Source organism: Vanessa atalanta, chromosome 13, assembly GCF_905147765.1.
Source record: "Vanessa atalanta chromosome 13, ilVanAtal1.2, whole genome shotgun sequence".
NCBI classification, from domain to species: domain Eukaryota; kingdom Metazoa; phylum Arthropoda; class Insecta; order Lepidoptera; family Nymphalidae; genus Vanessa; species Vanessa atalanta.
The window spans coordinates 10,670,384-10,698,380 of record NC_061883.1 but is presented as its reverse complement, the minus strand read 5'-3'; the positions used below and the strand labels follow the sequence as shown (position 1 = coordinate 10,698,380).

Sequence of the window (27,997 nt, the reverse complement as noted above, 5' to 3'; positions counted from 1 at the left end):
ATCATATTAATTTACGTATTTCTGTATAATTAATTGAGATCTGACGAAGTACTTAGCGTTCCACGGGTTTAGATTTGTCGTCTGGTAGAGAGAGATACTTCGACCAGTTCTCAGATACTTAACATTCCATGGGTTCGCCAAGCGGAGATAGAGAGATACTCCGAGCATTTCCTGGGATTTGCAATCCGAGTGTAGATTTAAAGAGGCCCCCTTTGTATCAACGCTCAACTTCGTAGTCGTGTTGCTATTACTCAAATTTGGTAGGAACCTTTGGATATTCGTTCTAGAAAGGGCAAGATCTTTTAGAATGGTACAGAGAGAGATATAACTGGAATACCTCCCCTTCCACAGCATATAAACTAACCACATAGCCATTTTTGGTTAGCTAATTAGCTAATTTGTTAGGTCGTAAAATTTATTCATTTTAACACATTAAATATTACTTGATTTTTATAATTGTGTTTTAGATTTTTAATGTTATGTAAGAATTGTTCTATATTATTTTTATTTGTTCCAGGACAGTACTACAAGGGACGTTTTTAATAACGGATCGCTGGCTAGACGACGAGTCTACGTATCACGTCCCGAACTCGCTCAAGATAGCATTATAGTGAGTTTGTACATTTCCATTGTTTTATCACGACCCGCTTAATATAACGAAGTATTTGTTAATACGTAACAAATACTTTGTTAGTTTGGGCTGATAAGTCGACTAAGCCGAACTGGGTTCAAACCCTACGTTGGGTCGATATCAAATTAATAGTCCTTCTGTCAAAAAAAACTCCTCTTTTTACGAAAAATATGGATGGCAATGAAACACGACAAGAGCTATCTCTTGTCGTGTTTCATTGCCATCCATATTTTGTGATTAAAACTATCAAACTCAAACTTGTAACTGTTTTTTGTTAAGTATTAAAAAAAATATTCGTCTGACGAGAATAGAACCAAGCATTTTATGTACCATGGATTTAGTTCCATGTTCCTACTAGCTACAATATGTAAGTGAAAATTTACTTCGATTCAACGTTTTATTCATTTAACAAAACACTTAGCTAAACTTACATTTATAAGCAGCATCGTACCTTGCAACCATTCCGAGGCAATTTATACCAACGCAAGCAGAATCAATATTGTTAAAGCAGTCTCCACGTACAAACATGTACGATTCTTTTTCTTTTAAAGTTTCTTAACTTTCCCAGTATGTTTATACTATAAATGAATTGAGTTAGGAGAATAGTTTTACATCTAACGATTGTGTTGTGCGAATGGTTTCCACTAATTTGGAAAGTTAGCCAATCGATTCAGTTTTAGTAGCAGTTGCAACGCTTGAATTCGTATTTAAAGGTAACCAAAGTTCTACTATTATTCAAAACTAAGCCGAACTGCAAACGCAACGTAGTAATAACTTAGTTCTATTTTACTTGTTTAGGCTCGAAGTATTATTCGGAAGACCTTTTCACAATTTAAATAAGTTTAATTAATTTGATCAGCTATTCAAATGTTTGTCTAGACTATACTGTGTTTTCAGAAACAAATATCTCGTCAGCGCAATTCAGAAATGTGAAATATTTCATAAACGACATTTTATCGTAAGCATTTTGTTACCCTCTGTGATAATAAAGTTTATGATATTTTTTATAGATACTTTGAATTATGAATTCGTGATATAATTGGGATGTTCCCTGCGGGATTTTCCTTATTGGTCGCTGAATGTAAAGATATTATTAATAATGCAAACAAAATATTTTTAAGATAAACTCAAAGATTGATTAATCTTATTCAGCAGTCCCAGCAGTGGTAGATTTACAGGCCGGGACTTAAGTAGCTAAATAAACATTATATTACTAATTTTAAATTGCGTGCCACAACGAGGCATAAAGAGTTCGACATGGGAAACTAATATGAAATTCAAATAATACGCCCTTTTTTCACCAGTTCAGAAAAGATAGAAACCTGAGTTAAACAGAAAGGGAACGTAAGGTAAGAGGGAAAGTAAAGTAGCCCTTACGATATTTTTATTTCTATTGCAAAGATATACAAAGAGGTTTCCTTTTGAAAAGATTGTATGCGAGTTCTTTTAATTTGAGGATTTATTCATTTTTTTTCCAATCAACTAATATATCCTTTGTTTGGCTTCCATTCACCAAAATGGTATACAGCGTGATTTTCGCCATCTTGTCTGATAAACTTGAAAATCGACACGCGAACTAATGAGCGATGACGATACAATTATTTAATAAATTTGACCTCTTCCGACGGTTTTCATGGGTACGCCACTCCGAGGTCCCGGGTTCGATTCACGGCCGAGTCGATGTAGAAAAAGTTCATTAGTCTATGTCGTCTTGGGTCTGGGTGTATGTGGTACCGTCGTTACTTCTGATTTTCCATAACACAAGTGCTTTAGCTACTTACATTGGGATCTGAGTAATGTATGTGATGTTGTCCAATATTTATTTATTTATTTATAATAAATGTTGGTACAAACTTAGCTTTACAGTTCAGATGCAGTTTAACCGAATAAATGTCCTATTGGCCAGGTTATAACAACAAGTTGAACATACAAGAGGTATTACAGATTGCCTACGTGCGTAGTCGCTAGTACGCTCTCGAAGTGTCGGTAAATGTTAGCCTTTCGCGATTTTTTTTGTTATAAGTCTATTTGTAAAATGGTTGGAATGATAGCAAGTATACCAGTCATAGTGAATCACAATTCTCATCATGCGAGCATACAATAGGTTAAATTATGGATGTTAAATGTTCAAGTCAACTATATTGCTAAATATTTTAACTGAAAGTAACACAATTGGGACATTTAGAATAAGGTAACATTTGCGGCGCTTACCTAGCTCAGAATTTATACGACAGCTTCCGCATACTGCGCCTTCTCCTTGACAGGGTTGACAGAGTCAATGATTTTACGACTGAGTCTTTTTCCCTGGTTGTAAGGCTTTGGGAAATCTCGTCTAGGTAGGTTTTACTCATCCCATATGTTGTGACTGTTTGAATGGTGACTGAGCCATATTAATAAAATGAACATAAGACCTTAGTTCCCCATTTTAGTAACGCGCCCAGTGGTTAGAACGCGTGCATCTTAACCGATGATTTCGGGTTCAAACCCAGGCAAGCACTTCTGAATTTCATGTGCTTAGTTTGTGTTTATAATTCATCTCATTCATAGTAAAGGAAAACATCGTGAGGAAACCTGCCCGTGCTTAATTTCAACGAAATTCTGCCACATGTGTACCACCATATGCTCCAAACCTTCTCCTCAAAGGGAGAGGAGGCCTTAGCCTCGCAGGGGGAAATTTACAGGCTGCTAATGTTGGTTACGTAATGGATGGTTAATATTTCTCACGGTACCGATATCTAAGAAACCGACTTGTACCTTATTACGGTATCAAATAAGTAATGCGTAACTTAACACTTAGATAAGTTATTACTTAGCGTTCCATTTTATTGTTTCATGATATATATGTGTGCATTACGTGCAGTATATTACAATTTATATAAGATTAATATTAAAAGGCTGAGAGCATACTGGATGAATTATATATTATTTAACAATAAATATCTAACAGCTATATTATTCTGTAAGAATTAACGACTAATCTAACTGTAATAAGTATATAAAACCGACTTAAGGTGATATAGGATTTTAGGACGTGTAAACATTAATTATATTTAAAAAAAAAAACTACGATTTTTTTTTATTTTTTTTTTCGTCGATAATTTTGCAAGTTTTTTTTTTATCTGACTATCGACCAGCCTTGGTAACGCACGGATGCAAATTATTAATAAAAAAAATATGAAACTTGAGTGAAAAAAAAAAAAAACATTGAATCGGATCATTAGTTTTACCTCTTGATAATAATTATTATAATTATAGTAGTAGATTATAATTTTTTACATTTTTTGTTGGACAACGAAAATGTTAACTTTATTATTGACGTAAATTTTTAATGATTTCGGAGTACAACTTTGTCAACTGTCAATCACGATTGTCAAAACTATTACGAGTTAATTTAGTAGTTCCCATGTGACGTAAGCTTATAGCGGAAGGCTTCTTACATATGCAGATTTAAACCGCCACATCGATTAAAGTCTTTTTGTAATGGTATGTGCATTTATTTTTATGATCTTTAGTTCTTTTTGAAAAACTTGCTGTTTCATATGCTTTAAAATTATATATTTATAAAAAAAAGTTACATAAAAATAAAACGAATAAATCCGTAGAAATGGTATCATATTCTTTGTACTTTTTATTTTATTATAGCTTATAACGTAAAACCTACATCCGGATGGCAGTCTGTAATAGTCGCTTTAACTAAATACTTAGGAATAAAAATAAGAAAAAGTTTTTTTGCGATACGAATATTAAAGATATATATATATATATATATTAAACATTAGAAATAATGATTGCAATCGTATCCTAAAATATTTATACCATTGGTAGGTTAACTTTAATATAGTTCCGCAAATGACGATTCAAAAGTGCCTGTAAAAGCCTACAGTATCATGATAAAATTATTGGCTATGATAAAAGAATAAAAAACAAGCGGCAGATGAAGCGCACGTACCTTTAAAGTGAAACAACAAAAGCGAATACAAAAACAAAAGCAATAAAAATTCAATTCAAAGAATGACAATTTCCGGTATTGTGAAACGACTTGATTTATTAACACATCAATAATTAATATAAATTGAGGACAGCGCTTTTAATCAACAAATTTCACATTCATTTTCGATATGCTTTTGTTTTATAATCTCAGTGGTTAAGCAATATTTTATGTTTAATCATTTGTATGTTATAAAAAAGTCCTTTTCCTAAAATAAGTCTTACTCTCATCGCACCCTAAGAATCAGCGCAGTATTGCTTGAGTTTAATATAAAAAATATCTTCGAAAAATTAATTGGTACATAATATTTTGTTAGTAAGGTTAAATTTAGATTAAAGTACAAATGGTACTTAAGACGTTTCGGACGGGAGGAAAGTGCACAATTAATGATTGCTCGTGGTACACTTTAGACGTAATATTCGAGGTGCAGGTTCAAATTTAAGAGCTAATTTCTTGATTGGTTGCGATGCTATATCTCCTTTGAAAGACTGCCTCCTTCCACAGACTGGTTCCCATCTCAGCTCTCGGTACTTTAAAGAGAAATTGCCTGAAAGAGATCGCTTTAAGTAATAAGGTCGTTCTTGCATACTTTGTACTTAGTTTTATTGTTCTTTGTTCTAAGTATAAGTTTTGTGGACTAAGTACAATAAATAATAAAAGACGATAAATGTTGTGGGACAATCGGTTGGATCAAAGTTTCTTTCTCTGTATATTATGTACTAGCTTTGCCCGCGACTTCGTGCGCGTTTGAATTTAAGTTATTTGGACATTGCAGCGTGACTTTATTTTTATTTCATACATAATTCTAAAATGAAAGTAGCCTAAGTTATTTCTTATTACATCAGCTATCTGCCAGTGAAAGTCCCGTCAAAATTGGTCCAGCCGTTCCAGAGATTAGCCGGAACAAACAGACAGACAGGCAGGCACCACTGAATTTTCATGTGCTTAATTTGGGCTTATAATTCATCTCGTGCGTGGCGGTGTAGGAAAACATCGTGAGGAAACCTGCATGTGTCTAATTTCAACGCAATTCTGCCACATGTATATTCCACCACATTGGAGCAGTATGGGGGAATATGTTCCAAATCTTCTCCTTAAAGGGAGAGGAGACCTTTAGCCCAGCAGTGTCAAATTTACAGGTTGCTAATGCTAAACATATATGTGCATTTAGTAAAAAGCGGTTATTTTAATATTACAAACAGACACACCAACTTTATTATATGTATAGAAGATGTAACTTTGACTGTCTGTCTGTTGCTCTCTCACGGCTAAACCACTGAACCGAAATTGATGCAATTTGGTTTAAAGCAACAACTAAAATGCGAGCGATGTTGTAGGCGGCAACTAGTTTTCTATAAATTATAGTCACTGTCCATCTTATTGGATTATCTCTCATAATCCAATGTGACCGTGATTGTCCTACGTGCCCAGAGAGATGACTAGCAAAATTATAACCAGCATTCGTTCCAAAGAACGGAGCTATAAGTTTTTGTTGTAAATTAATTTTGTGTGTTTAAGTGCGTAAACGCAGGTGCGCTCTCTTTTCCCTCACTCATAATCTGATCCGATCTAGAAAGAGTTAACGCAGAACCAACGTCTTATCACTGGCCACGAGGCAGTCAATCCATATAAATAACCAATGTGTGAAAATAAATAAAATAAAAAGTAGTAACAATAAAAATGTGAGTACATAGAATCTACATACATATACACACGTTTTAGCAAATGTTTCGTGACGGTCAAATTCTTCCATTTATTTCAGTCTGGCTCGTTCTATGTTTAGGAAATTCGTTACTATAAATAGAATAAGTTTCATTTCAAATATTTGCAAAATAAATCAAGTGCTTCGATTTAATATATTTTCTCCAAAATAACATTCGGTACAAATAAAACCCATTAACGAAACGATTCAATTGAACATCAGTTGATATTCAAAGTTGCGATAGCGATGCGAAGTAGATTTTGTATTTAAATAAAAAACAGCAATGTATTTCGAAATTACTAATATTCCCTTCTAATTAACTGTCTGTATTAGGTGTGTGGATAACACTGACCCAAGGTGCGAGGGTCAGACATTCGACTTTTACATCGTATATATACGTATAATTAAAATACATATAGTAACAAATAAAACCTAGTATTCTAAGTATCAAAAGCGGTTAAATTTCAGGCTACTCGATTGTATGGAACTGATTTAAAATTCAGTTACAATATTCAGTTGCTTAGCCAAGTGGACAAGAACTCCTGTGCATTTTTTTAGCATTAGTAGCCCGTAAATGTCCCACTGCTGGGATAAAGGCCTCCTCTCCTTTGAGGAGAAGGTTTGGAGCATATTCCACCACGCTGCTCCAATGCGGGTTGGCGGAATACACATGTGGCAGAATTTCGTTGAAATTAGACACATGCAGGTTTCCTCACGATGTTTTCCTTCACCGCCGAGCACGAGATGAATTATAAACACAAATTAAGCACATGAAATTTCAGTGGTGCCTGCCTGGGTTTGAACCCGAAATCATCGGTTAAGATGCACGCGTTCTAACCACTGGGCCATCTCGACTAAACTCCTGTGCGGCGGTGCAAAAATCAGGTCCCTACCTGGCGTGCTTGTAGTTGAAGCTTGTATCAGCCTTTAAATCGATAGATATAGACGAGTGCAATAAAAAGCTTAGAAAAAGAAAATAACAATAAATCGCAAAGAATCGAATAATAAAATATTTCCTGTTAAGTCTCCACTTAGCTCTAGGGCCCTGGTGCACTGCACTACAATGCTTTATGGCAGCTACGCTGCTAGCCCATAAATAACAACAAATAAACTCGACTAAGTATAAATATAATGAAAGAGAAATTTTGTGTGTGTCATAGAAATTATCGTATTTATTTGATTAGCTTTTTCAGTTAGATGTTCCTTGTTTTCCTTTCGACAAGAAAAAACTTTTTCTTAACTGCTTCATTTGTATTGTGGTTAGATATAAAGTCATAGATTCCGAGGGTTTGAAGCCCGGGTTGATGCTGTTGCAATATCGCGTCACACTAAAAGCTTCTTATACAGACGACAGCATAGACGCGTTGGGAACACTAGTAAAGAGGGCACAAATGGCTATCAAATATATTCTGAAAAGCAACCTAAAAATGGCGACCCATTGAGACCAGTTGAGGAACTCGTTGTTGTAGTTTTCAATGCAAACTTTGTAATCAATTTGATATCCAAAAATTTAGATTTAGATTTATAATGCAGGATGGCAATTCAAAAAAACATGCAGGAACTTTAAAAGAACATAAATCTATTTATAAATAAGATACAACAACTGTCTGATAATTGTCTGATATTACAATAATAATATTGAAAAGAGAACCATACGTAAGGTTGATGAAAATTATTGGGTTTTTCTTTCGAAAATTTTTCAGTAGCAGCCCAGAGTCTGGACGTTGTTAGAGTGTATGGAACTATAGATACTTGCAAATACATCTGCCAACAGGTAAAAGTCGGTCTTCAGCTTGAACTCTTGCCGGTCGAATCGAATTTTCCTGCTTAGTTGACAAGTGTCCCTTGAGATTGCCGTCGTGGTCGTGGTAACTACCGGCACGAGGGACATAACATCTTAGTTCCCAAGTTTGATGTCGCATTGGCGAGGTAAGGGTTGGTTGATATTTCTAACCACTTATCATCCATTGGCCCATTAGCCGGTCCGCCTAACAATTACATAAAAAAAAAATGGATCAGAATATAATATTTTTATATATGCTTTATTCTCATGACAAAATTTATTTCTATAAGAAGTATTTATTATTTTATGGATTTAATTAATTGGTTTGTTTTCTAACACAGTTTCAAAAGGTCCTATCATTACGGAAGCTAGAACATATGCTAGAATTATGTATTATTATGTCGACTATATAAATTACGATTATATTAATTAAGACCGAGTAGTTTTAATTTCTAATCAAACAAAATTATTTGTATTTTATTCAAGTAAAATTTAAATTTAAGTAGTTTTCATCGTCAATATATCAACTCTACCATCGTTTCGGAATGCAGCCTCCAGAGAGAAGGAACTAACTCGCATACACGACATTTTCAAATAAACCAGATTAAACCAGTTGACGTACATACAATGAAACACAATTTATTAAATATGTTTATCAATTATGTCACCTTAAAATAACTTATTAGGTATTATATTTCTCAATGATTTGAAGAAATCCAACTTTGGTGCGACTATCATAAGTTTTTTATCTTGTATTAGCTACTACTGAATATAGCCCAAAGAAGTCATACTTTTAAGAGCTAGTATGAATTAACATTATTTTTTTATAATAAGTTTTCGATTCTCGCTTCCGTAAATTGTTTAAATGTGCTCATATTATTATGTGCAAAATAAAAAATATACATTTTTAAAACAAATAAAGCAAGTAAAAGCTGTTTAAAAGTAATACATTTATAATTCTTCATATCAACTTTTTCATAACATTAATAATATCCCAAGTAAAGCTTTTATTAGGCGCCACCCCATGTAATGGAAATAATAAGAGGGCGCTTCATGTATTTAAAGTTGAAACTAGATGGCGCTGGCTGAAAACATCGACTTTCTACATCGCGATGGCTAGATTTTCCCGAAGGATAAGTCGTTACTCTGATTTTCCATCGGAATGTACAAATTTACACTTTTCCGTCGTTAAAGAGAGATCTCTCCACCAAATAAACAAATTTTTGAAGCCTTGTAACGGTTACAAGGTTTGTAAATTTTAATTAAGATACTTCAAAGTTAAAATTATATGCTTGTTTATAGCAAAATTTTCTATTTTTAAAGAATATGATTTTTCTCGGTAGAATCTACATTCCGAACCGGTAGCTTTACTTAATATAGTTTGTTAGTTTGATTTTGATTTACCTACCTGACCACCACTAAACAGTTATCACGTTACCTTTTATTTTCAATTAAGACGTGACAGTAACATACTTTAGACGATTTCGCAAGAATGGCTCTTGTTATTTTTGTCTTAAATGTATTTATTCGTTTTTTGTAATAAATTAAAATCTAAAAATTCCGCAGACAGAACGGCGAGAAAGCGAGACGGAGCACAAATAACGAAATTGTTTGACGCGTTTTGAGAGATTTTTCTTAACTATTCAATAAGATCGATTAATAAGACTTGCGATTCAAAAGGGAAATGCTGCTAACATTCTGGCGACCGTTCTACGCGGTCATGATTTATATAGTAACTACTTTTAATTCATATCGATTTCATCATTTATCCTCCCTTATCCCAATTTTACTTGGGGTCGGCGCAGCATGTCTTGTTCTTCCATACTTCTCTGTCGGACGTCATTTCACAAGTAACATTCATTCTAACCATATCGTCTTTCACACAATCCATCCATCGTTTCTTGGGTTCTTTATCCATCCACATCCATGCTCAAGACCTTCCTCATAACATGGTCCTCATTCCTTCGCATAACATGCCATAACATAACATTAAAAATTAAAAAAAATAAGATATAAAAATCTCTTCTTCATTTTAAAGAAAGATTATTAAATATTATATAATCTTAGAAGAATGTATGGATGGTGTGACGCTGAGGGGGTACTACCGAATAAGCAAAATAATTTTCAATACTTAGCATCAGACAAGTGACTACTCTAAGAGTCTGGCAAATTTGTTTTACAGTTTGTACAGTTCCCTCGTACGCGCTTCTTTGTACCTTCCTCTTACATACCCTCCTATAGAAAAGGGTGATACGAAAGTGCTACAGTATAACATTTATCCATAAATATGAGTACCTAAACTTTTATATAACTTTTTCATCTTTATGGCTAGATCAAAGAGCTCTATCTGCAAAGAGCATATTCATATCGTTGTGTTCCGGTTTGAATGGTGTTAGTGAGCCAGTTTAAGACCCGTAACAAAGTACATAGTATCTCAGCTCCAAAGGTTGGTGGTGCAATGGCTATGTACAGAATGGTTATTATTTCTCACAGTGCCGATGACTATGGGTGGTGGGGACCACTTACCATCTAGTGGACAAAATGTCTGTTCACCGAACTAAATGATAAAAGAAAACTCCAGGCACCAAGGCCTATAAAGTAGTCTTTTACAATCTTTGAATCATTTTACAGAATTATGATTAAAGTGAAGCTTGGTAGGTTTGCAATGTAGATTCTATCGAGAAGAACCGACAAGAATTTAGTATTAACTCTTTATCAAAATTTGAAATACATCATGTTAGTAAGATACAATCACATATATCCCGACGATCAATAAACATTAGCAACCAGAAGCGAGGTAAGACACGAAAGAATATCACAAACAAATACTGCAAACTTCAATAATAAAATAACATCCAGGCTTACGTGACCTTAAACATGACCAATCCTCCTTGTCACCATCGTCTGTAAAACTACTGGTGACAAGCAAATGTCACGTTACTTCTGAGTTAGTTAGTTTTCGTCAGCTGGTTAGTGACGATGCATGAAAACTCCTTACAATAGTATATATAACAGTGATAACACAAACATTTTCGACGTAAAGTATGTCTAATCTATTAGAAACTTAAAGTTTTTTGAATAGATTAGTCAAAATTATCAAGCAGGAAGTTAAGTTTGGCATATGATTAAATACAAGTATTTTTAATCAAAGTGCCGTTTTGTTTTTATATGTGATAATATATTTCTGTGTGGTACTGGAAGAGTCAAAGTACATTTTCGAGTAAAATTGTCATTTGTAATGTCATTTAAAAAATAATGAATGTTATTTTTTCTAAAACGGCATAAGTGTAATATTACTAATACCAACGATATTACGCAAAAAGGCATATGTTATATAAAACGACCAACATCTGTACACCGTTTCTATTCTGATTACCAAAAGTTAGTGTTATTGATATTGGCCCTATATACGGTTACAGGTTTATATATATAGCTCATTAAAATTATTTATTTATGGAATAAATAACATCTAAACACTTTATGCTTCCTCTAAGAAACCTTCATATTAAATCAGATAACCAAAACACACTGGTATATTCTTTTAAAATAGGTAAAGAAACAGCTTGGACATGTCTGACTGCTGGGCGAAGGCCTCCTCTCCGTAAATAAGGTTTGACGCGTATTTCACTCCGCTGTTCCAGTACAAGATCATCATCATCGTAATCAGCCTGTATTAGTCCACTGTTGGATATAGGCATCCCCTAAGGCGCTTACCTAACCCCGATTTTCGGCTTTACTCATCCACAAGATACTAATGCAAGATACCAACGCGCATACACATGTGGCAGAATTTTGTTGAAATTATATTCATGCAAGTTTTGCTCACGATGTTTTCCTTCACCGCCGAGCACGACATAAATTATAAACACAAATTAAGCACATGCAAATTCAGTGGTGCTTCCTTAGGGTTGAACCTGTAATCGTCGCTTAATCATCTCGATCCATCTTTTTAAGAATACGGACTGGATCTTCACTCATTATAATATAAATTTATAATTAGTGGAGATCCAGTCACTCTTATTTGCAGTAAACAGTCAATTAATCTTTTAAAATGAAAAATGCAATAAGGTCATTGATTTGGGAGCACGATACACGCGCAATGAACTAATGCAATTAATTTTAACTAAGCTTTTAAGTAATGTTATGTATTTTAGGATATAAATTTGGCAATTAGTGTGTAAAAGTTCAGATAGAGTATACTCGCATAGACGTAGAATAACAAAATGTACATTGAAATTTCATGCAGCCATTTTAGAGAGGATATTTTGAGCATATCGTAAGTATCTGCAATAATTCATATTCTTTATTAATTTTGGATTGTATTGTACTTTACTTTCGGTTCTACACAAATACCATAAAACGTGTGCTGTCGGCAATTATGTTTCCAAATGTTTATAATACCATAGAGCATGATCAATTTACAAAAATATTTTTGCGTCAGAAATATTCAAATGCTTCATATAGACACGATACACACATATTCGACCATTTTTTTTTTATTATGTACAAAAAAATATCACTACGAATTAACCAATAATATATATCGCTTAGCATATTCCTATTTATATGAGTACGTTCATGATTAAGTTACATACAAAACCTCAAATTTATATTGTATTAATATTACAGAAAATCTTTCCAAAAATATGTTCCAGAAATCTGAAGAAGGAGGACCTGTTCAAAAGGATATCAATATATCAACAAATAAATGCCGTGTTACTCGTTTATCTCGTGAAATATGCGAGGACCACAAATTCAGCAGTATGGAGGTAATTAAAAAACAATGGTTAACTAATGCTGTTAAACAGCATTGGTGAAATGACATATTGGTTTAATTAGAATTTGTTTTGAAAGAGTAGCTTAGTCTATTTAGCTAGAAGTTTTGGAAAATCGACCCTAAGCACCAGGCTTTGACGATAAAAATATTGGAGTAAGATTGAAGTTAAAATTTCTATTGATTATAATTTATCGTCTTGGTCTCACAAAAAAAAAAAAAACGATTAGGGAATACTATACTATACATATTTATCGTAGTGAATAAACTGTTTCATACTTCCTTCCCGTTATTGCTTCATTCCTGTTATTAGTAATTTAAAATTCAAAAGGAGAAAACAAAGCATTATATAACAGAACAACCGCTTATCAAAATGTATCAATAACAGTATTCATAACAGTATCAATAACTTTATAAATATGATTCAACAATATTATTTTAATTTATTTCGAAGGATATTTGTTTGTTGGATTTAAATTGTTAAGTTGCAGCAACGCTACTGCAATCCGAGATATAAGCCACGCAGATACATATACAGTGTATGCCAAATCCGACCATCCATTATAAACAATGATTTGGGGCTGTCGGATTTATTCGATTGGACAAACTTTAATGCTCACGTAATGCTGTTATGGATGAATGTACTTAAAATTTAATCATTTATCTGGTAGATAGACCATTTATTTTCTACTTGGCTGCTTTTTTATTTATTTGCAAAAACGATGCAAAGATATATACATATTACAATGTCTTGAGATATTCCGGTCAATCGTTAGTTGCAGTGCGAGAAAAAGTTTTTAAAGTTCCTACTTAAATTACTTTTAGTGGTCGCTTTTTGCATCGTTGGAAAGTATTTCCAAAGCCTCGGCATGGAAGGAATTCCAAAGGAAATCAGCGTAACATGATTTATAGATCTAGATTCCATACGATATATACAAATATTGTTATGGAAGTCTAAAATATTGTGTCTCTTGCAGTGCCGATGTCAACAACAACAACTGTTGCCGGTCTGTTGATTTAGTTGCTCGCTTAGCTTTTATAAAATGAAAATGTTTATTTATTTTATTGTACACTTAATAAACATAGTACAAAAAAACTCATTATTTAATTGTCGTAGGGAGCGGCGTTTATGGCGATCTTGTCAAATCTTTGAGGATTGTCTCAATTTATGTAAAACGTGTACTTTTTAATATAACATTGGTTATAACATCACGATGAAAAGAATTTAAATTGCTCATCATAAAATTTGATAATTTTTTTGTTAGTCAAAAGATTAATGTTTTAAACTTCTGGTTAGAAACTTAGAAAGAAAGACAAAACTTGATATGATATTGTATGTGTAATGTTATCTCATTTATATTGCATATCTATACATACAATCAAACACAGTCCCTTACCGCCGTCTGTAGGCTTAGATCTTTTAAGTTACGCAACGGATTTGAATGCGGGTTTCATCAATAAGCAGGGTGATTCAAAAGGAAGGTTTATATATATATATATATAATACCAGCATATTATTGTAGAGAAAAACTGAAAATTTAAGCTTTCCTAGCCTGAACATGCTACAAAAAAATAGTTTTTCTATCTAAAAGTTGTATCCGGGCTAGGTAGCTAGTTAATAAATAAAATATAATCAGAATGGATCTATTTGGTCTATCTGCTTATACTTTGCTTTGAATATGGGCTACGTTCTCTTCCTAAGCAGTTTATGTAAATGTCTCGTAATGTATATTTTAAAAGTATTGGTGTAAATTGAAAAGAACAAACTGAGTTCTTTATTTAAATAAAACGCTTATATTAGTATTCTATTTAGTTATTTTTTTTTATTTGTAATATGTTAGACTAAAGCAAAACCATATACTTCGCAGTTTTTTTTCTGGACGTTATTTGATCCTACCATTTAATAGCAGTACAATTCGTTGTATCTCTTAGTAAATTTAAAAAATCAAAAATATCATACCTACGATAGAACCTTCCACAGATAAACTTATTTATGATGAAAATCCGTCATTTAATTAAAAGGAAGTAAGCGAAGAGTTCAAGTTACGCAAACGTTGAAAACACTGTTTAAAAATAATAATTATTCATACATTCAATTTCAGACAGTTGTCAGCAACTTATGAACTCGTGCAAACAATGGATGAATTATCTATTGCTTTCACTATGGTCACGTTTTCAACACCCGAAAACCTGGAACGAATCCAAAAAGCACAGAACCATCTGGCCGTTGCGCTGGAACACCTGCAATCGACTGTCCAATACTTGGAAGTCGAGAGGATCAATACGACTGAACTTGAGGAAATTTTAATTTTGTGAGTATTTTTTTCTACTGTCGTAAAAAAGTAAATGCACTGTCTTAATAACTGTAATTAAATTAAGGTACGAACTTGTTTAATGATGATTTTTTTATAATTCTTGTTTTGTTTAAATTAGAGAAGTTAGTGGCGAAAAAGTTCGTTTTTCTTACAAAAGACATGAGTGTCTCCAGTAGTTGTAATTAAATATTTAAGGGTTGAGAATTAAAATACTCAGAGCTACATTTCATGAATTTTATATTTAAAAAACTCTTGTCTCTTATGTCTAGTGAGTTCATAAGTATACAGATACCGAGGTCCGGGGTTGAGGTCTATGTTGAGCCAATAAAATGTTATTTTATGTTTCGAGCAATGTACACTAGCACCCTTGAGTCTGGGAATTGGGAGTATTTACACTCCCGTTCCTAAGAAAGTGCTTAAATATGTTCTTCTACATGTACTCTTATAGGACATCAGATTGCTCGTCCCATTGGATTATCACATTGAAACAATAAAGATTGCACTCGTATTTGAGTTTACATTATCATTATAATATTTACTGCACAATTGGCTCTCCCTTGAGAATTTAACGCGATAGCCGAAAACGGTCATAAAGATTCTGATATTTTTAAAATGTCATGTAATCTTATATTTTCAGTTACAAAACATCAACGCTGCTAGTTTGGAACGAAACGAATATAGCGGCAGGTGCGTGGCACTACACGTCGTACAACTTTACAGAGAAAACCTACAATTTCCTAGAGAATTTAAGAGAAATTCAAAACAACTTGTGGATTGTAGTTCGGTAAGCGTACTCAATATTTATTTCTACTAGAAGCGTTTGTGATAGAAATTCGCCTCATTCGATCTTATTTTTGGCTGAAATTTTACCATTTTTCTTGGGTCTGCGTTTGTGTTTGTGAACTGTGATTTTGATGATTGTTTTTTTATCTGTAAGTTCAATAGTGCCTTAATGTCAATAACCTTAATTTCATTGGCATTGAATATTATGAGGTTCTTATTTTAAGCGAACATTTAGACTAATTTAAGAGGTTAACTTTGTAAGTACCACCCACTCTTCATATATTCTACCGTCAAACACCAATACTTCGTATTTTTGTGTTCCGGTTTGAAGGGTGAGTGATCCAGTGTAATTATAACAAGGCACAAGGTTTACAATTAACTTATATCCCAAGATGGTGACGCATTGGGGATGTACGAAATCGTTAAATTTTCTATGGGCAATGGTGACTTACCATCACAGGACCCATTTATAAGTCACCTATCGACACCACTAACAAAACATATGTATATATATATACAATATAGGCTTTTGTTTATTTCTAATATATGTTGAATAAGTGGTACCGTGGATGAATATGAAGTAAACTACTACGTAATGCATCACATTGGTAATTTGTCGTAAGACCTCAAGCAACATATTTAGTACTAGTGATATTATTAGCCGTGGACTGTACTTTTTCACGTACAATGTATATTTTTTTCCAAGAAATAATATAAATTTTATAGAAATGATTCTATAAGAAAATTAACAGTCTGTAAATATCTCGCTGCTGCGCAGAGCCTTATAAACTCTCAAGGAAAAGCATTGGAGCTTAATCAACTACGCTGCTCCAATCACGGTTGGTGGATAAACAAGTGACCGGAAATTTCAACCGACACGTGTAGATTTATTAACAACGCTTTCTTACGTCGTCGAGCACAAAACTAATCATAAAAACAAATAGAGCAAATCAAAATTCAGTAGTAAAAGTAACAGCCCAACTGTTCATATCCCACAGCTGGGCAAAGATCTCTTGTCCCTTAGAGAATACGGTTTTTAGTTTACTCTACTACGCTGCTCGAATGCGGGATAATGGATACACGTGACAGATTCATCCACCACGTGCAAGTTTCCTCACGATGTTTTCCTTCACCGCCCAGTACGAGATGAAATATAAATACAAATAAAGACCCTGTCTCATCTCGCCTCAGTAGTACTGATACTACAAAAATAAACTGATTCATTAAAGGTATTAAAAAACACTTTAAACAAAAGAAGCAGTTCTAAATAGTAGAGGAGAACGTCTCTTTAAAATGGTTTGATTTTATTCGAAAAATATACAACATAATATTACTGGCTCATTGTGAACGAAATGGTTGTCAAATTCAGTGACCGACTTGAGAAAGAAAACAAGTCTGAAACAACAATGAGTACAGTCAAGAAGGCATGCATACCTGCATATTACTTTCCAGATAATACAGGAAGCGCTGACATAGTTCAGTGGTTTCGAGTTTCTTAACCGAAGATTGCGGGCTCAAAACCACTCATGTGCTTAATTTGTGTTCATAATTCCTCTCAATGTCATTGATTAAGAGAAAATATGAGAACTGTATATGTGTACGACGCAATTTAAATGTAGCATCGACATATTAAAAAAAAACAATATATCGTCAATTTGGCGAATGTATTTGGTCATATGACATTAGAAATTATTACGTTTGCGTAAAGATCATTTTCGCATAAGAAAATTGAAAGAAAAGAAGATAAAAATTGATGATTATGAAGACGCACTTAATTCGGATGTGATTTTATGAACTATCTATTGTCGTATTATTTAATCTCAAGCTAACAAACTTGGTAAACGAAAAAATTACGATAACTTCGCCAAAACTTGTTAAGGAATTCAATTGCTTTGTAATATATACATTATTATTAATTGCCGATTTAGTCCGATAAAACTTAAGTGAATTATTTATTATGAACGTGAAGTAGATAGGGAAAATGATTATTCGAAAGTTTAACTACTGATCATAAGGTCAATGACCTATTAATATAATTAATCATATCATCTTCATTATCCAATCTAGAATTATCATTATTGAAAATTTTATTGAATAACATTTTTGTCTTAAATGTTCCTGCTCTATATCTCCATTAGCTCTCCTGTATTGGACTATATAATACAAATTCAATTTTTTTAAATCTAACTGGTACTTCTTAGTGCAAGTGCAATCAAATAAATAAAAAATAACTCTCGTCACCAAGTCTTCCTGATTTTGCCAAGTTATAAGCACAGGTACTCAAAGGCTTTAAGGTCCAATTCAGATCCTGATGCTAGTTTGCTAATGAAAGCATACGTGTGTAGTATCTAGAAGCAATTTTCTCTCTAACGATATATGCAAATAAATTCTCTTACATTAATTTCCTGAACACGTTCACAAGACAAATGGATTCAATAAAGATGGAATGGACTTACTCCGTAATACCTATATAATTCATTTCCATGTTAGTTTTCTGGTTAGATTAAAAGGCAGGTTATGAGGTTTCTCTTTTCTGGGTTTAAGCCCAAATCAGAGCAGTAAGTGTTATTATCGTTTCTGCTAAGTTATCTTTACTTGCTTGAAGTTTGAATGAAAACAGATTTTACTTTCTTTATTTTTTATTTTTGTAAAAAATATTATTTAGTTTATTTAAATATTACATAACTTAAATTATCTTTTTTCAATTATCTATGGGTGGTGGTGGTGGTAACGACTTATCATCAGGTGGCTCGTCTGCCAACCTATATCACAAAAAAAGAAAAAAGAGCTTTTAACCTTATTCCATCACGCTGCTCCAATGCAAGTTGGTGGATTCACATGTACAATTCCATGTGACACATGCAGGTGTATTCACGATAATTACCTTCACTTAAAAATTCAGTGATACTAAAATTAGTTGGACAGATAAACATTTTTGATACTTGGATATTTTAAACCTGAAAATACAACGATGAAAAACATCTGATTGTCTCTGCGTCAGCACGCGGAATATTTTAATGAAAATCACCATTCCTTGTTCGTGATTCAACGAGTAACTGTTTTTTTTATACGGACTCGACAAATTCTTTTCAAAGGATACTAAGACCTTAATTTTACTGACTTCACAAAACGAGGTTATCAAGTCGTCCTTTCGTTTCTTTGTTTTAGTTAGCTATGATATCTTTAACGATTGTTAACTTATAATGTTATATATTTATAGTGTTACATATAATCAAAAAATTGTAAATATATAGAGGTTATAATCTATCTAGTAAGATTGTAAACTAACGAAATATTGTGAACCGGAACAAACTACTTAAAATTTAACGCGTTATTTATCTAAATTATAATCTTTCGAAGAGCATTCCATTTAAATTATAGTTCGTTGGGATATAGTCGGCGATGGGGTAAAGTCGTAGCGATTAAATTTCCGACTGATTCGAGCATTTTTTATTGAATTTGTTATTTAGCTAATTAAAATGCTTCTATTGCCACTGAAATACTAAGCATTGCTGTTTGGCGGTAGAATGTCTGATGATGATGATGACGGATGAGTTGGTGGTACCAACGCAAACGATTACCTAAATTCCTACACTCAAGTGAATATTACGGATACATTTTCAGGGAATCAGCTGCGACTGAAATATGGAACGCACGGCGTACTCTAGTGCTGGGCGTGAGCGTACTCTTGGTTGTGCTGTTCGCGGCACCCGTGCTCGTTGTGCTGCTGCAGCACACTCTTACCACTATACAGGTAAGCTTACTTCATTTACCTTTAATACTTTATTTATTTTTTATTTATTAAAACATTTATTTCTTTAGTTAATTCTACCTGTAACTCTTTTAATTTCTTTATAAATAACAAATAAATTAGATATTGATTTGAAACTATTGAAGAAAAGTTAAATTATTAGTTATTAAAAAATGCACTCATACCTAACTGTTGTTCTAAATGAACATAATCGAAGAGATTATCTCATCAGTGGCGTTATCATTTAATAATTGTAGTGCTCCTGTAATTATCCTTTTCCAGAACTTTTTTTATAAAATAAACTCAAATCTAATGTATTTTATTAGAGTAAACTTTACAATAAAGCGTTATAAGGTTTTAATATTCCGTTTCGGAAAGGAGAACACTACCACCGTTTCAGAAAGGAGCATCTAGTGAGAATGAACGGCAAGAAACTTATATAGTTGCTCTTTCCAAAGAAACAGATTTACAATGCTGTTATTCACAATTATTATTTAATCAGTCCTATGATGGAACCCGAGCCTAAGCCCAGGCGTTATTTCAAAAAAGTATTCCTATAATCAATAATAATACTTATTGATTAATTTAGTCTTAATAAACTTTTAAACTGTTTGAGTAACTCAAATACTGTTTATGTTATCTCTTTGTTTTGACGCGTACTTAAGTAATCTTAACTTATACATTTTAAACGAATATCAAACCTCAAAAATTGAGTGCAGATAAACAATTTTCAGATATTCACAGAATCCATAGAGCTGAGTACACAACAGCTGATGGCTGAGAAACAGAAAAGTGACATGTTGCTGTCGAGGATGTTGCCGATGCCGGTACTGAGGCGGCTGCGAGCTCAGAGGACGGTCCCGGCGGAGGCTTTCGACGCTGTTACCATCTACTTCAGCGACATCGTCGGCTTCACCAATATATCTGCAAACAGCACGCCCATGGAGATCATCAATATGTTAAACATGCTCTACAGGTGACAAATATATTATAAGCAGTATATTATAAGCAGTATATTTTAAGCAAGCATACTAGTGATGCCAGTTAAGAAGAAACCTAACTAGGATAGTTCGGTGACTAGAATGATACTATCTGATTTGACCGGTGAAGCGTAAATCTAAAGTCGATAACAAAGTGATGTGACGCAGAACACCCGCTTGGAACAAAGTTACTTACTCTATGTATTATGCATTTTATATAACAGATGTAAAAAAAATTTTTGAGAATAATTTGTAAATTGCCCCAAGAAGGATTAATTGACGTTGCGGAGTCGGAAACATAGCGTTATAAGCTTATCCTTACGTCTCGTGTACACTCAATAATTATCACTGATTCTATCAAAGTGATTAATGTTGATGAGAATATACATAACATTATTGTAAATATATTGTGACGAAACTGTGAATATTCCCACTTTGTTAAAAACATCGCGAAGGGACACTAGTCTTGTTTTCAGTGAAAGCCTGAAAAAAGAGTATGTCTTACTGGCATAAATATAATTTGTGCATTATAATTAATCTTGTTAGGTGAAAATATTAAACATGATTTGATTAAACTATGTAGATGATTAACGGTAATATTAAGACATTGATATGTTAATAAAGACGCAAGATTAAAACTCACAATTCGTAGGAGTGACGTAGCGAGGTATATAATATATGTATACACGATATACGAGGGTTAAACAAAAAGTTCTAATATTTTCAGTTTCAAAATACTCATCAAAGATTGTCATCTTCGTCTAATTAAGCTTAATTTATTTCCTGTAGAGAAAATTGATGCGTGGAACGCAAGCGAAAAACCTTTCGTGTTTGGCGATGGTGTGGCAGCAGCGTTATGTATGCTAAGCCTTAGCTCTAAATCTCGGCTTAAAGAGGAAACATTTAAACGGCTAACGGGGATTTATACTGAGTATTTAGTTCAATATAGAGAATTGTATCAGATTCAATTGAATTATGATTAAGCGTTCAGTTTTACTGATAAAACGTTAATGTAATTAAAATAATCGCAATTAGGTTATAATATGGGGTTATCGGTAACGTTAATAGTTTTAACCGGCAATTATATATATGGTATATGTATTATCTACATTATAATATTTTGGTTAAAACCAACATTTACAAAAATCATCAAATTAAAAAAACAGTCCCCGTACGATTCTTTAAAAAAAAAGTCATTCTTTTTTTCTTTATTCTTTCTGTATTTTAGTCTTTATATATATTAAAAATATATTTTAAAAAGTGTTCTTTTTTAACAATATAAATACAGTATAAATCGAATCATATCATCATCTTAGCTCCCAAGGTTGGTGGCGCATTGGCGATGTAAGGAATGGTTAATATTTCTTATAGCACCAATTTCTATGGGCGGTGGTGACCATCAGTTGGCCTATTTGCCCGTCCGCCTACCTATAAAACATAATATACTAAGTATTATTTTTAGGTAATTAATATTTTCAAAAATTAATTAAGTATTTTGCTAGAATTATGAAATACATTGAGTATACAAGTAATTCATTAGATTTAAATATACTTGCGTCACTTCCATTCAGTTCTGTTCTACGACCTTTATATATATATATATATATATATATATATATATAGTGAAGTTAATTATTTCGAAGTAATTATAACCATATGATCATTTAAATGAAAGTAATTTATACTAATAATTTCAATGTGAATCATTTTATGATTAAGGTACGTGTTTTGGATTTATTGAAAGTTGATAAAATCAAAATATAATTTATTCAAGTGGGCTCTTGCCAACACTTATGAATTACAAGGTTAATTTTAATGTAATGCTATGTTAGATTTATATAGATATATCGATCATAGCTGAATACTGTAACAAACAGTTCGTATTTTCTAGTTTTAAAGCGATAAGCGATATTTATACCAACTATCGGCGTACGGATAGAAAAATGTTTTGATGTTATTCCGCGTTTTCAATCCGTTTGAAGTCATGTCGTCTTTTATAATTTTGTGTAGTTTTTTAATCATTGCACTTATATGAATATTTCTAATCTTTTCTAATGTTTAAGTAAATTTTGGATTACGTAATCATGTCAGTATTATTATTACATTAGCAGCCCGTAAATGTCCCACTGCTGGGATAAAGGCCTCCTCTCCTTTGAGGAGAAGGTTTGGAGCATATTCCACCACGCTGCTCCAATGCGGGTTGGCGGAATGCACATGTGGCAGAATTTCGTTGAAATTAGACACATGCAGGTTTCCTCAAGATGTTTTCCTTCACCGCCGAGCACGAGATGAATTATAAACACAAATTAAGCACGTGAAATTTCAGTGGTGCCTGCCTGGGTTTGAGCCCGAAATCATCGGTTAAGATGCACGCGTTCTAACCACTGGGCCACTCGGCTCTTATCATTATTATTACGTATTTTGATAAAATTTTGTTTTATAGCATTATGGCAATCATCAACGGTAATTTTTTGATGCTAATTTCAATACTCGTATATATTATGTTCCAGAATGTTCGATGATACAATAATGCATTACAATGTATACAAAGTGGAGACGATAGGAGACGCGTATATGGTCGTATCTGGACTACCTCAACGGAACGGTGAGTCGTGGTTTTAGCTTAGACATCCCCGGAATCCTAGGGACACATCACACACAATATACAGAATGGAGCCGACGGACACTCTTTAATATACAGCTGATAAAATTGATGAAAAAACAAATAGATTAATAATAAAAAAGTAAAATTTTCTAACAAAATAATTCACATGGAAATTAAAACAGAGTAAAACACCAAATTAGTCCAACAGCCTGTAAAAACGGTAACGCCGCGAGCAGTGCGAGCGTTGGACGTCGAAGAAAACCGGAACAAACTTGTATCTGAAATCGAGTCTTCGTTAAACAAAGTCTCGAACTGGGGTCGGCTAAACCTAGTTCACTTCAACCCCAAAAAGACGCAAGTTTGCGCGTTAACTGCTAAAAAAACACCATTTGTCGTATCTCCACGATTCGAGAACATTCCGTTAGCCGCTACAGCTAGTATCGGAATACTTGGCGTTGATGTTTCGAGTCTCGTTCAGTTCCGCGGTCAATTGGAAGGCAAAGCCAAATTGGCATCAAAAAAGCTTGGTGTGCTCAGCAAGGCAAGACAGTATTTCACGTCGGCCCATCGTCTAAGACTATACAAGGCGCAAATTCGACCTCACATGGAATACTGCTCTCACCTCTGGGCGGGTGCTCCCCAGTACCAGCTCCTTCCATTTGACCGTATCCAACGTAGAGCGGCTCGAATTATCGACGATCAAGCCCTTTCCGATCTGCTTGATCCTTTGGCTTTGCGTAGAGATGTTGGATCGCTCTGCATCTTCTACAGAATTTATCACGGGGAATGTTCCGAGGAATTGTTCGAATTAATCCCGGCTGCTGAATTTCACCTTCGGACATCTCGTCAAAATTCCAAATATCACCCGCACCACCTAGATGTCCGTAAATCCACAACAGCGCGATTTTTAAGACATTTTCTGCCTCGCACAACCACTCTGTGGAACCAGCTTTCGCCGGCGGTTTTTCCGAACCGATACGACTTGGGAACCTTCAAGAAAAGAGCGTACTCTTTCCTGAAAGGCCGGCAACGCACCTGCAAGCCCCCCGGTGTTGCAGATGTCCATGGGCGGTGGTAGTCACTTTCCATCAGGTGAGCCTCCTGCTCGTTTGCCACCTTATGACATAAAAAAAAAAAAAAAAAAAACGTACCCGCTCCCCCGCTTCCCGCACCGTCCCCTTTGACTTCAGCCGGCGTTACTTTGGGTTAATAACGTTGCGAATGAGTTCGGAATGGTAACTTTTCGACCTATTTTGGCCGCCGGTATAATTTATGTAAAATTTTCCGATATAAAAGCATGTTGTAAATTAATGAAATGAAAAAAACTCCTGGGGCTAAGTTAATGGATGAATTTCATTGTTTTTTTTTTGTGTTTGGTCTTAAAACTCTATATAATATTATTTTTATAGGGGTATCACTTAATACATGGATGTTACATTCACATTGTATACAATATTATATATAGTTAATAAATGCCATCTAGTTTTGTGTATGTAAATCTGATTAATCATACTTACACTACACAGAATATACTATATAAAGATAAATGTCTATTGACTGAAAGCTTAGTTTACACAACGAAAAAATGCCTCAGGGTGTGATTTTTATCAAAATAGGATATCGTCTTAATCGATTTAAGTCACGGCGTCTAATTAAAGGAAGTGTTTGCGGACACACTCGTACAAATATGCCCTGCGTTAGCTGTTCTCCCTTGAGATTTGCCACCGTCACCAAAACTAGTCAAGACGACATTATCATCGAAAATATTTACCAATACAATATTTTATATTAAATTATTATTATTATTAATTTTTGTCTCAGTGATTATGGGACGATTGCTGTGCATATAAAAATCGGTTATGGTCTTATTTTGAAGAGCTGGACCGTTCTGCACGAAAAACAATTGAATAAACAAAAAATCTTTTGGAGAAAGAAAAGAGTTGCTGGTCGGCTATAGAGAGCTAATCTATTTTACATAAAAAATTTCATTTAAAAAAGGTTTTATCAGTTACAATAAAATGAAATCAAAACAAGACCTGTCATAGGTTTTAAATTACCTAACAGATCTTTTGAATAAACGCGAAGTTTCGCGGGGGACACAATAGTATGTATTAACACAGCTTTAGGATTGCGAATCCTCTAATCTACTAACTTTCAAAGCATCTAGCAAACAGACAAATCAATCACTAACTCAACATTCGTGTAGGCAATCGCCACGCGTCCGAGATAGCGGATATGTCTCTGGCGCTGATGCGCAGCGTGCAGGGCGCGTGCGTGCCGCACCGACCACTTGAGACGCTACGAGTGCGTGCTGGAGTTAACACCGGCCCTTGCGTCGCCGGCGTCGTGGGCGCTACCATGCCACGATACTGTCTCTTCGGTGACACAATCAACACCGCTAGTAGGATGGAGAGCACGGGGGAACGTGAGTTTATGATTTATCTTATAACCAAATTACAACCAAAAACAAGATTTAATGTTTTGGTGTATGGTATTTTTTTACTGACGAACAACTCTAACTATATGACGTGGTAATGTGGTGGAATTTTACTAAATCCAAACCCGAATATAGCGAAGGCTATGGAGGGGTTCACATTTGGTTCGTAAATCAAGGTCATTCGGTAAAAGTCCTTTGGCTATTACGAGTTGCTTCATATTTCATCTAGCTGTGTCGGCTCATGTCCAATTCGTGTGCTAAAAGTCGAGGTGTCATTTATTTTGGACCTTAACCTCGTTAATCCACACATTGAGATAGAAGATCCTGGAGTTCATTAAGGAACTATAGGGATCCACTTGGTCATCCATACCGAATGGAATTATATTATATTATAACTTATTTATTATTTTTAAAAAAATACTAGCAATGTCCCAAATTAATTAAGGAATAACTTATTTTCCTATTTACCCCTTTTAAGCTTATTACTTGTGTTAGGAGTGGGGACGACAATAGTCCAAGGGGTCCTGACCCCGACTTTGATTCGATCCTGCGACTTTGTACATCGCTAGGCGGCCCGTAAACAATTGCGCTATTGACGCTAGTCGGATGAATAATTAAGACCATTTTTTATTCACAGCAATGAAAATACATATATCACATACGACGAAGACGGCTTTGGATATAATCGGAAATTACATGGTGGAGTCACGGGGAATGGTCGATGTCGCGGTAATTATTGCAATTCATCGTTTCCTAAAAAATTGGTACAGATGCGATTTGGAATACTGATAAAATAATCCACGTCGAGTGTTTTTCATTATTTTTTATTATCAATATTATTAATATTCTTTAAATTATTCAATATACAAACATATTTTAAATCCAAATTGAGGATCTAACCCATTTTAAAATTTATTAAAACTTAGACTTACACTCTCCATTCAATACCTCCGAATCATCCCAATCCCAAATCTCATCATTATTTCCTTCACCTAAATCGTAATTATTTCTTTAATATCCTAAATGTTTATATTAAATTTGAAAGACTTTATCTTTTTATCACCATCACTCATCTCATCCAAAGCCTTCTTGGCAGCGCTTTTGCTGGTACATTGGTTCCCGGTGTGAGCTTGGCGTGCATAATGTCATAGGTTGTTGGCCGTCCAACTAATGTCTATGAGCGATCACCACCGCTCATAGACATTAGTGCTGTAAGAAATATTTACCATACCTTATCATCATTAATGCACCAACAATCTTGGCACCAAAAATGTTACGTCACTCACCCTTCGAATCTCAACACAACAATATGAAGTATTGCTTCTTGGTGTTAAAGTATTTGATTAGTAGGTGATTCCTACCCAAACGGGCTTGCACAAAACCCTACTACCAAGTCACCAACCATTGACGAAAATTATTAGCAAAAAAATATCTTGGTAGGCTTTTACAATATCCCTACTGGAGTTCGGTGGGCTCTCTGATATGATGAAATCTTACGGCGCTCAATTAAAGTAAGCTTATTTTTTCCAGGGCAAAGGCTTGATGGAAACCTTCTGGCTCCTCGGGAAAGTCGGGCAAGTCCAGATGGAGAGTCCACGCTGTCGTTTGCAGGACTACGACCAGAATGTTCTAGAACTACTTATTAAATAGTTATATTTTGTTGTTGATTGATAAATTATTGAATAAAGAGTTTCGTTTTGTTTTTTATTATAACTATTTATTTTAGCTACGTTCAGTTTCACCAAATAAAATCAAACCAAAGTATTATTTGTTGAGGTAAGCTTATAAAAGCGCTTATAAATCACTTTGTTATGGTATCGCAATGTAAAGCTACTCCCTTATACGGTTCAGAAAGAAGATTATACCAAGAAGAACCGACCAGAAACTCACTTACACGTTAATAAAATTTAACATTACACTATTTATAAAATAAACAGCCATTTAATCCAGCTCATATTATATCTTTAGATATCATTATAGAAATCAAATTAAATATTCAAAATTTTTAATACAACGAAATATTCACGGTGTTTATAGTATAATGTTTATTACAGAATTATAATTAACTGCACATAGCTAGCGCCATCTTTTAAATTACGAGGAATCACGATTTTACAGCTAGTCGGTCTGGTAAAGCGTCGTCGTATCGATAGTTGGCGGTAATGTTGAACGCCGCCATTGTTGTGCAGTCGTCAACTGCAAGCGCCACCGCGTCAGCGACAAATCGTCCTTATCATTACAAAGCATA

The 27,997-nt window shown here is 34.0% G+C and overlaps 1 protein-coding gene across 1 annotated transcript; it reads left to right on the top strand.

Annotated features, from left to right (window-relative positions):
• The first annotated feature begins 571 nt into the window (after positions 1-571).
• On the top strand, positions 572-27,439 carry LOC125068357 (atrial natriuretic peptide receptor 2-like). Its single transcript, XM_047677457.1, has 11 exons — positions 572-610; positions 12,351-12,380; positions 12,760-12,873; positions 14,981-15,190; positions 15,831-15,977; positions 19,601-19,730; positions 20,462-20,703; positions 23,218-23,312; positions 25,519-25,737; positions 26,387-26,478; positions 27,280-27,439. Exons 4-11 carry the CDS (start codon positions 15,015-15,017, stop codon positions 27,397-27,399), a joined length of 1,221 nt encoding a protein of 406 aa, XP_047533413.1. The 5' UTR covers positions 572-610; positions 12,351-12,380; positions 12,760-12,873; positions 14,981-15,014; the 3' UTR covers positions 27,400-27,439.
• The last annotated feature ends 558 nt before the right edge of the window (positions 27,440-27,997 follow it).

What these genes read in the sequence shown, in the direction of transcription:
- LOC125068357 (XM_047677457.1), top strand. Translation starts at nt 15,015, where the DNA reads ATGGATGAATTATCTATTGCTTTCACTATGGTCACGTTTTCAACACCC. An exon ending in ATGTTAAACATGCTCTACAG is followed by an intron (nt 20,704 to 23,217) that starts GTGACAAATATA and finishes ATTATGTTCCAG; the next exon opens with AATGTTCGATGATACAATAA. An exon ending in GGGGAATGGTCGATGTCGCG is followed by an intron (nt 26,479 to 27,279) that starts GTAATTATTGCA and finishes TATTTTTTCCAG; the next exon opens with GGCAAAGGCTTGATGGAAAC.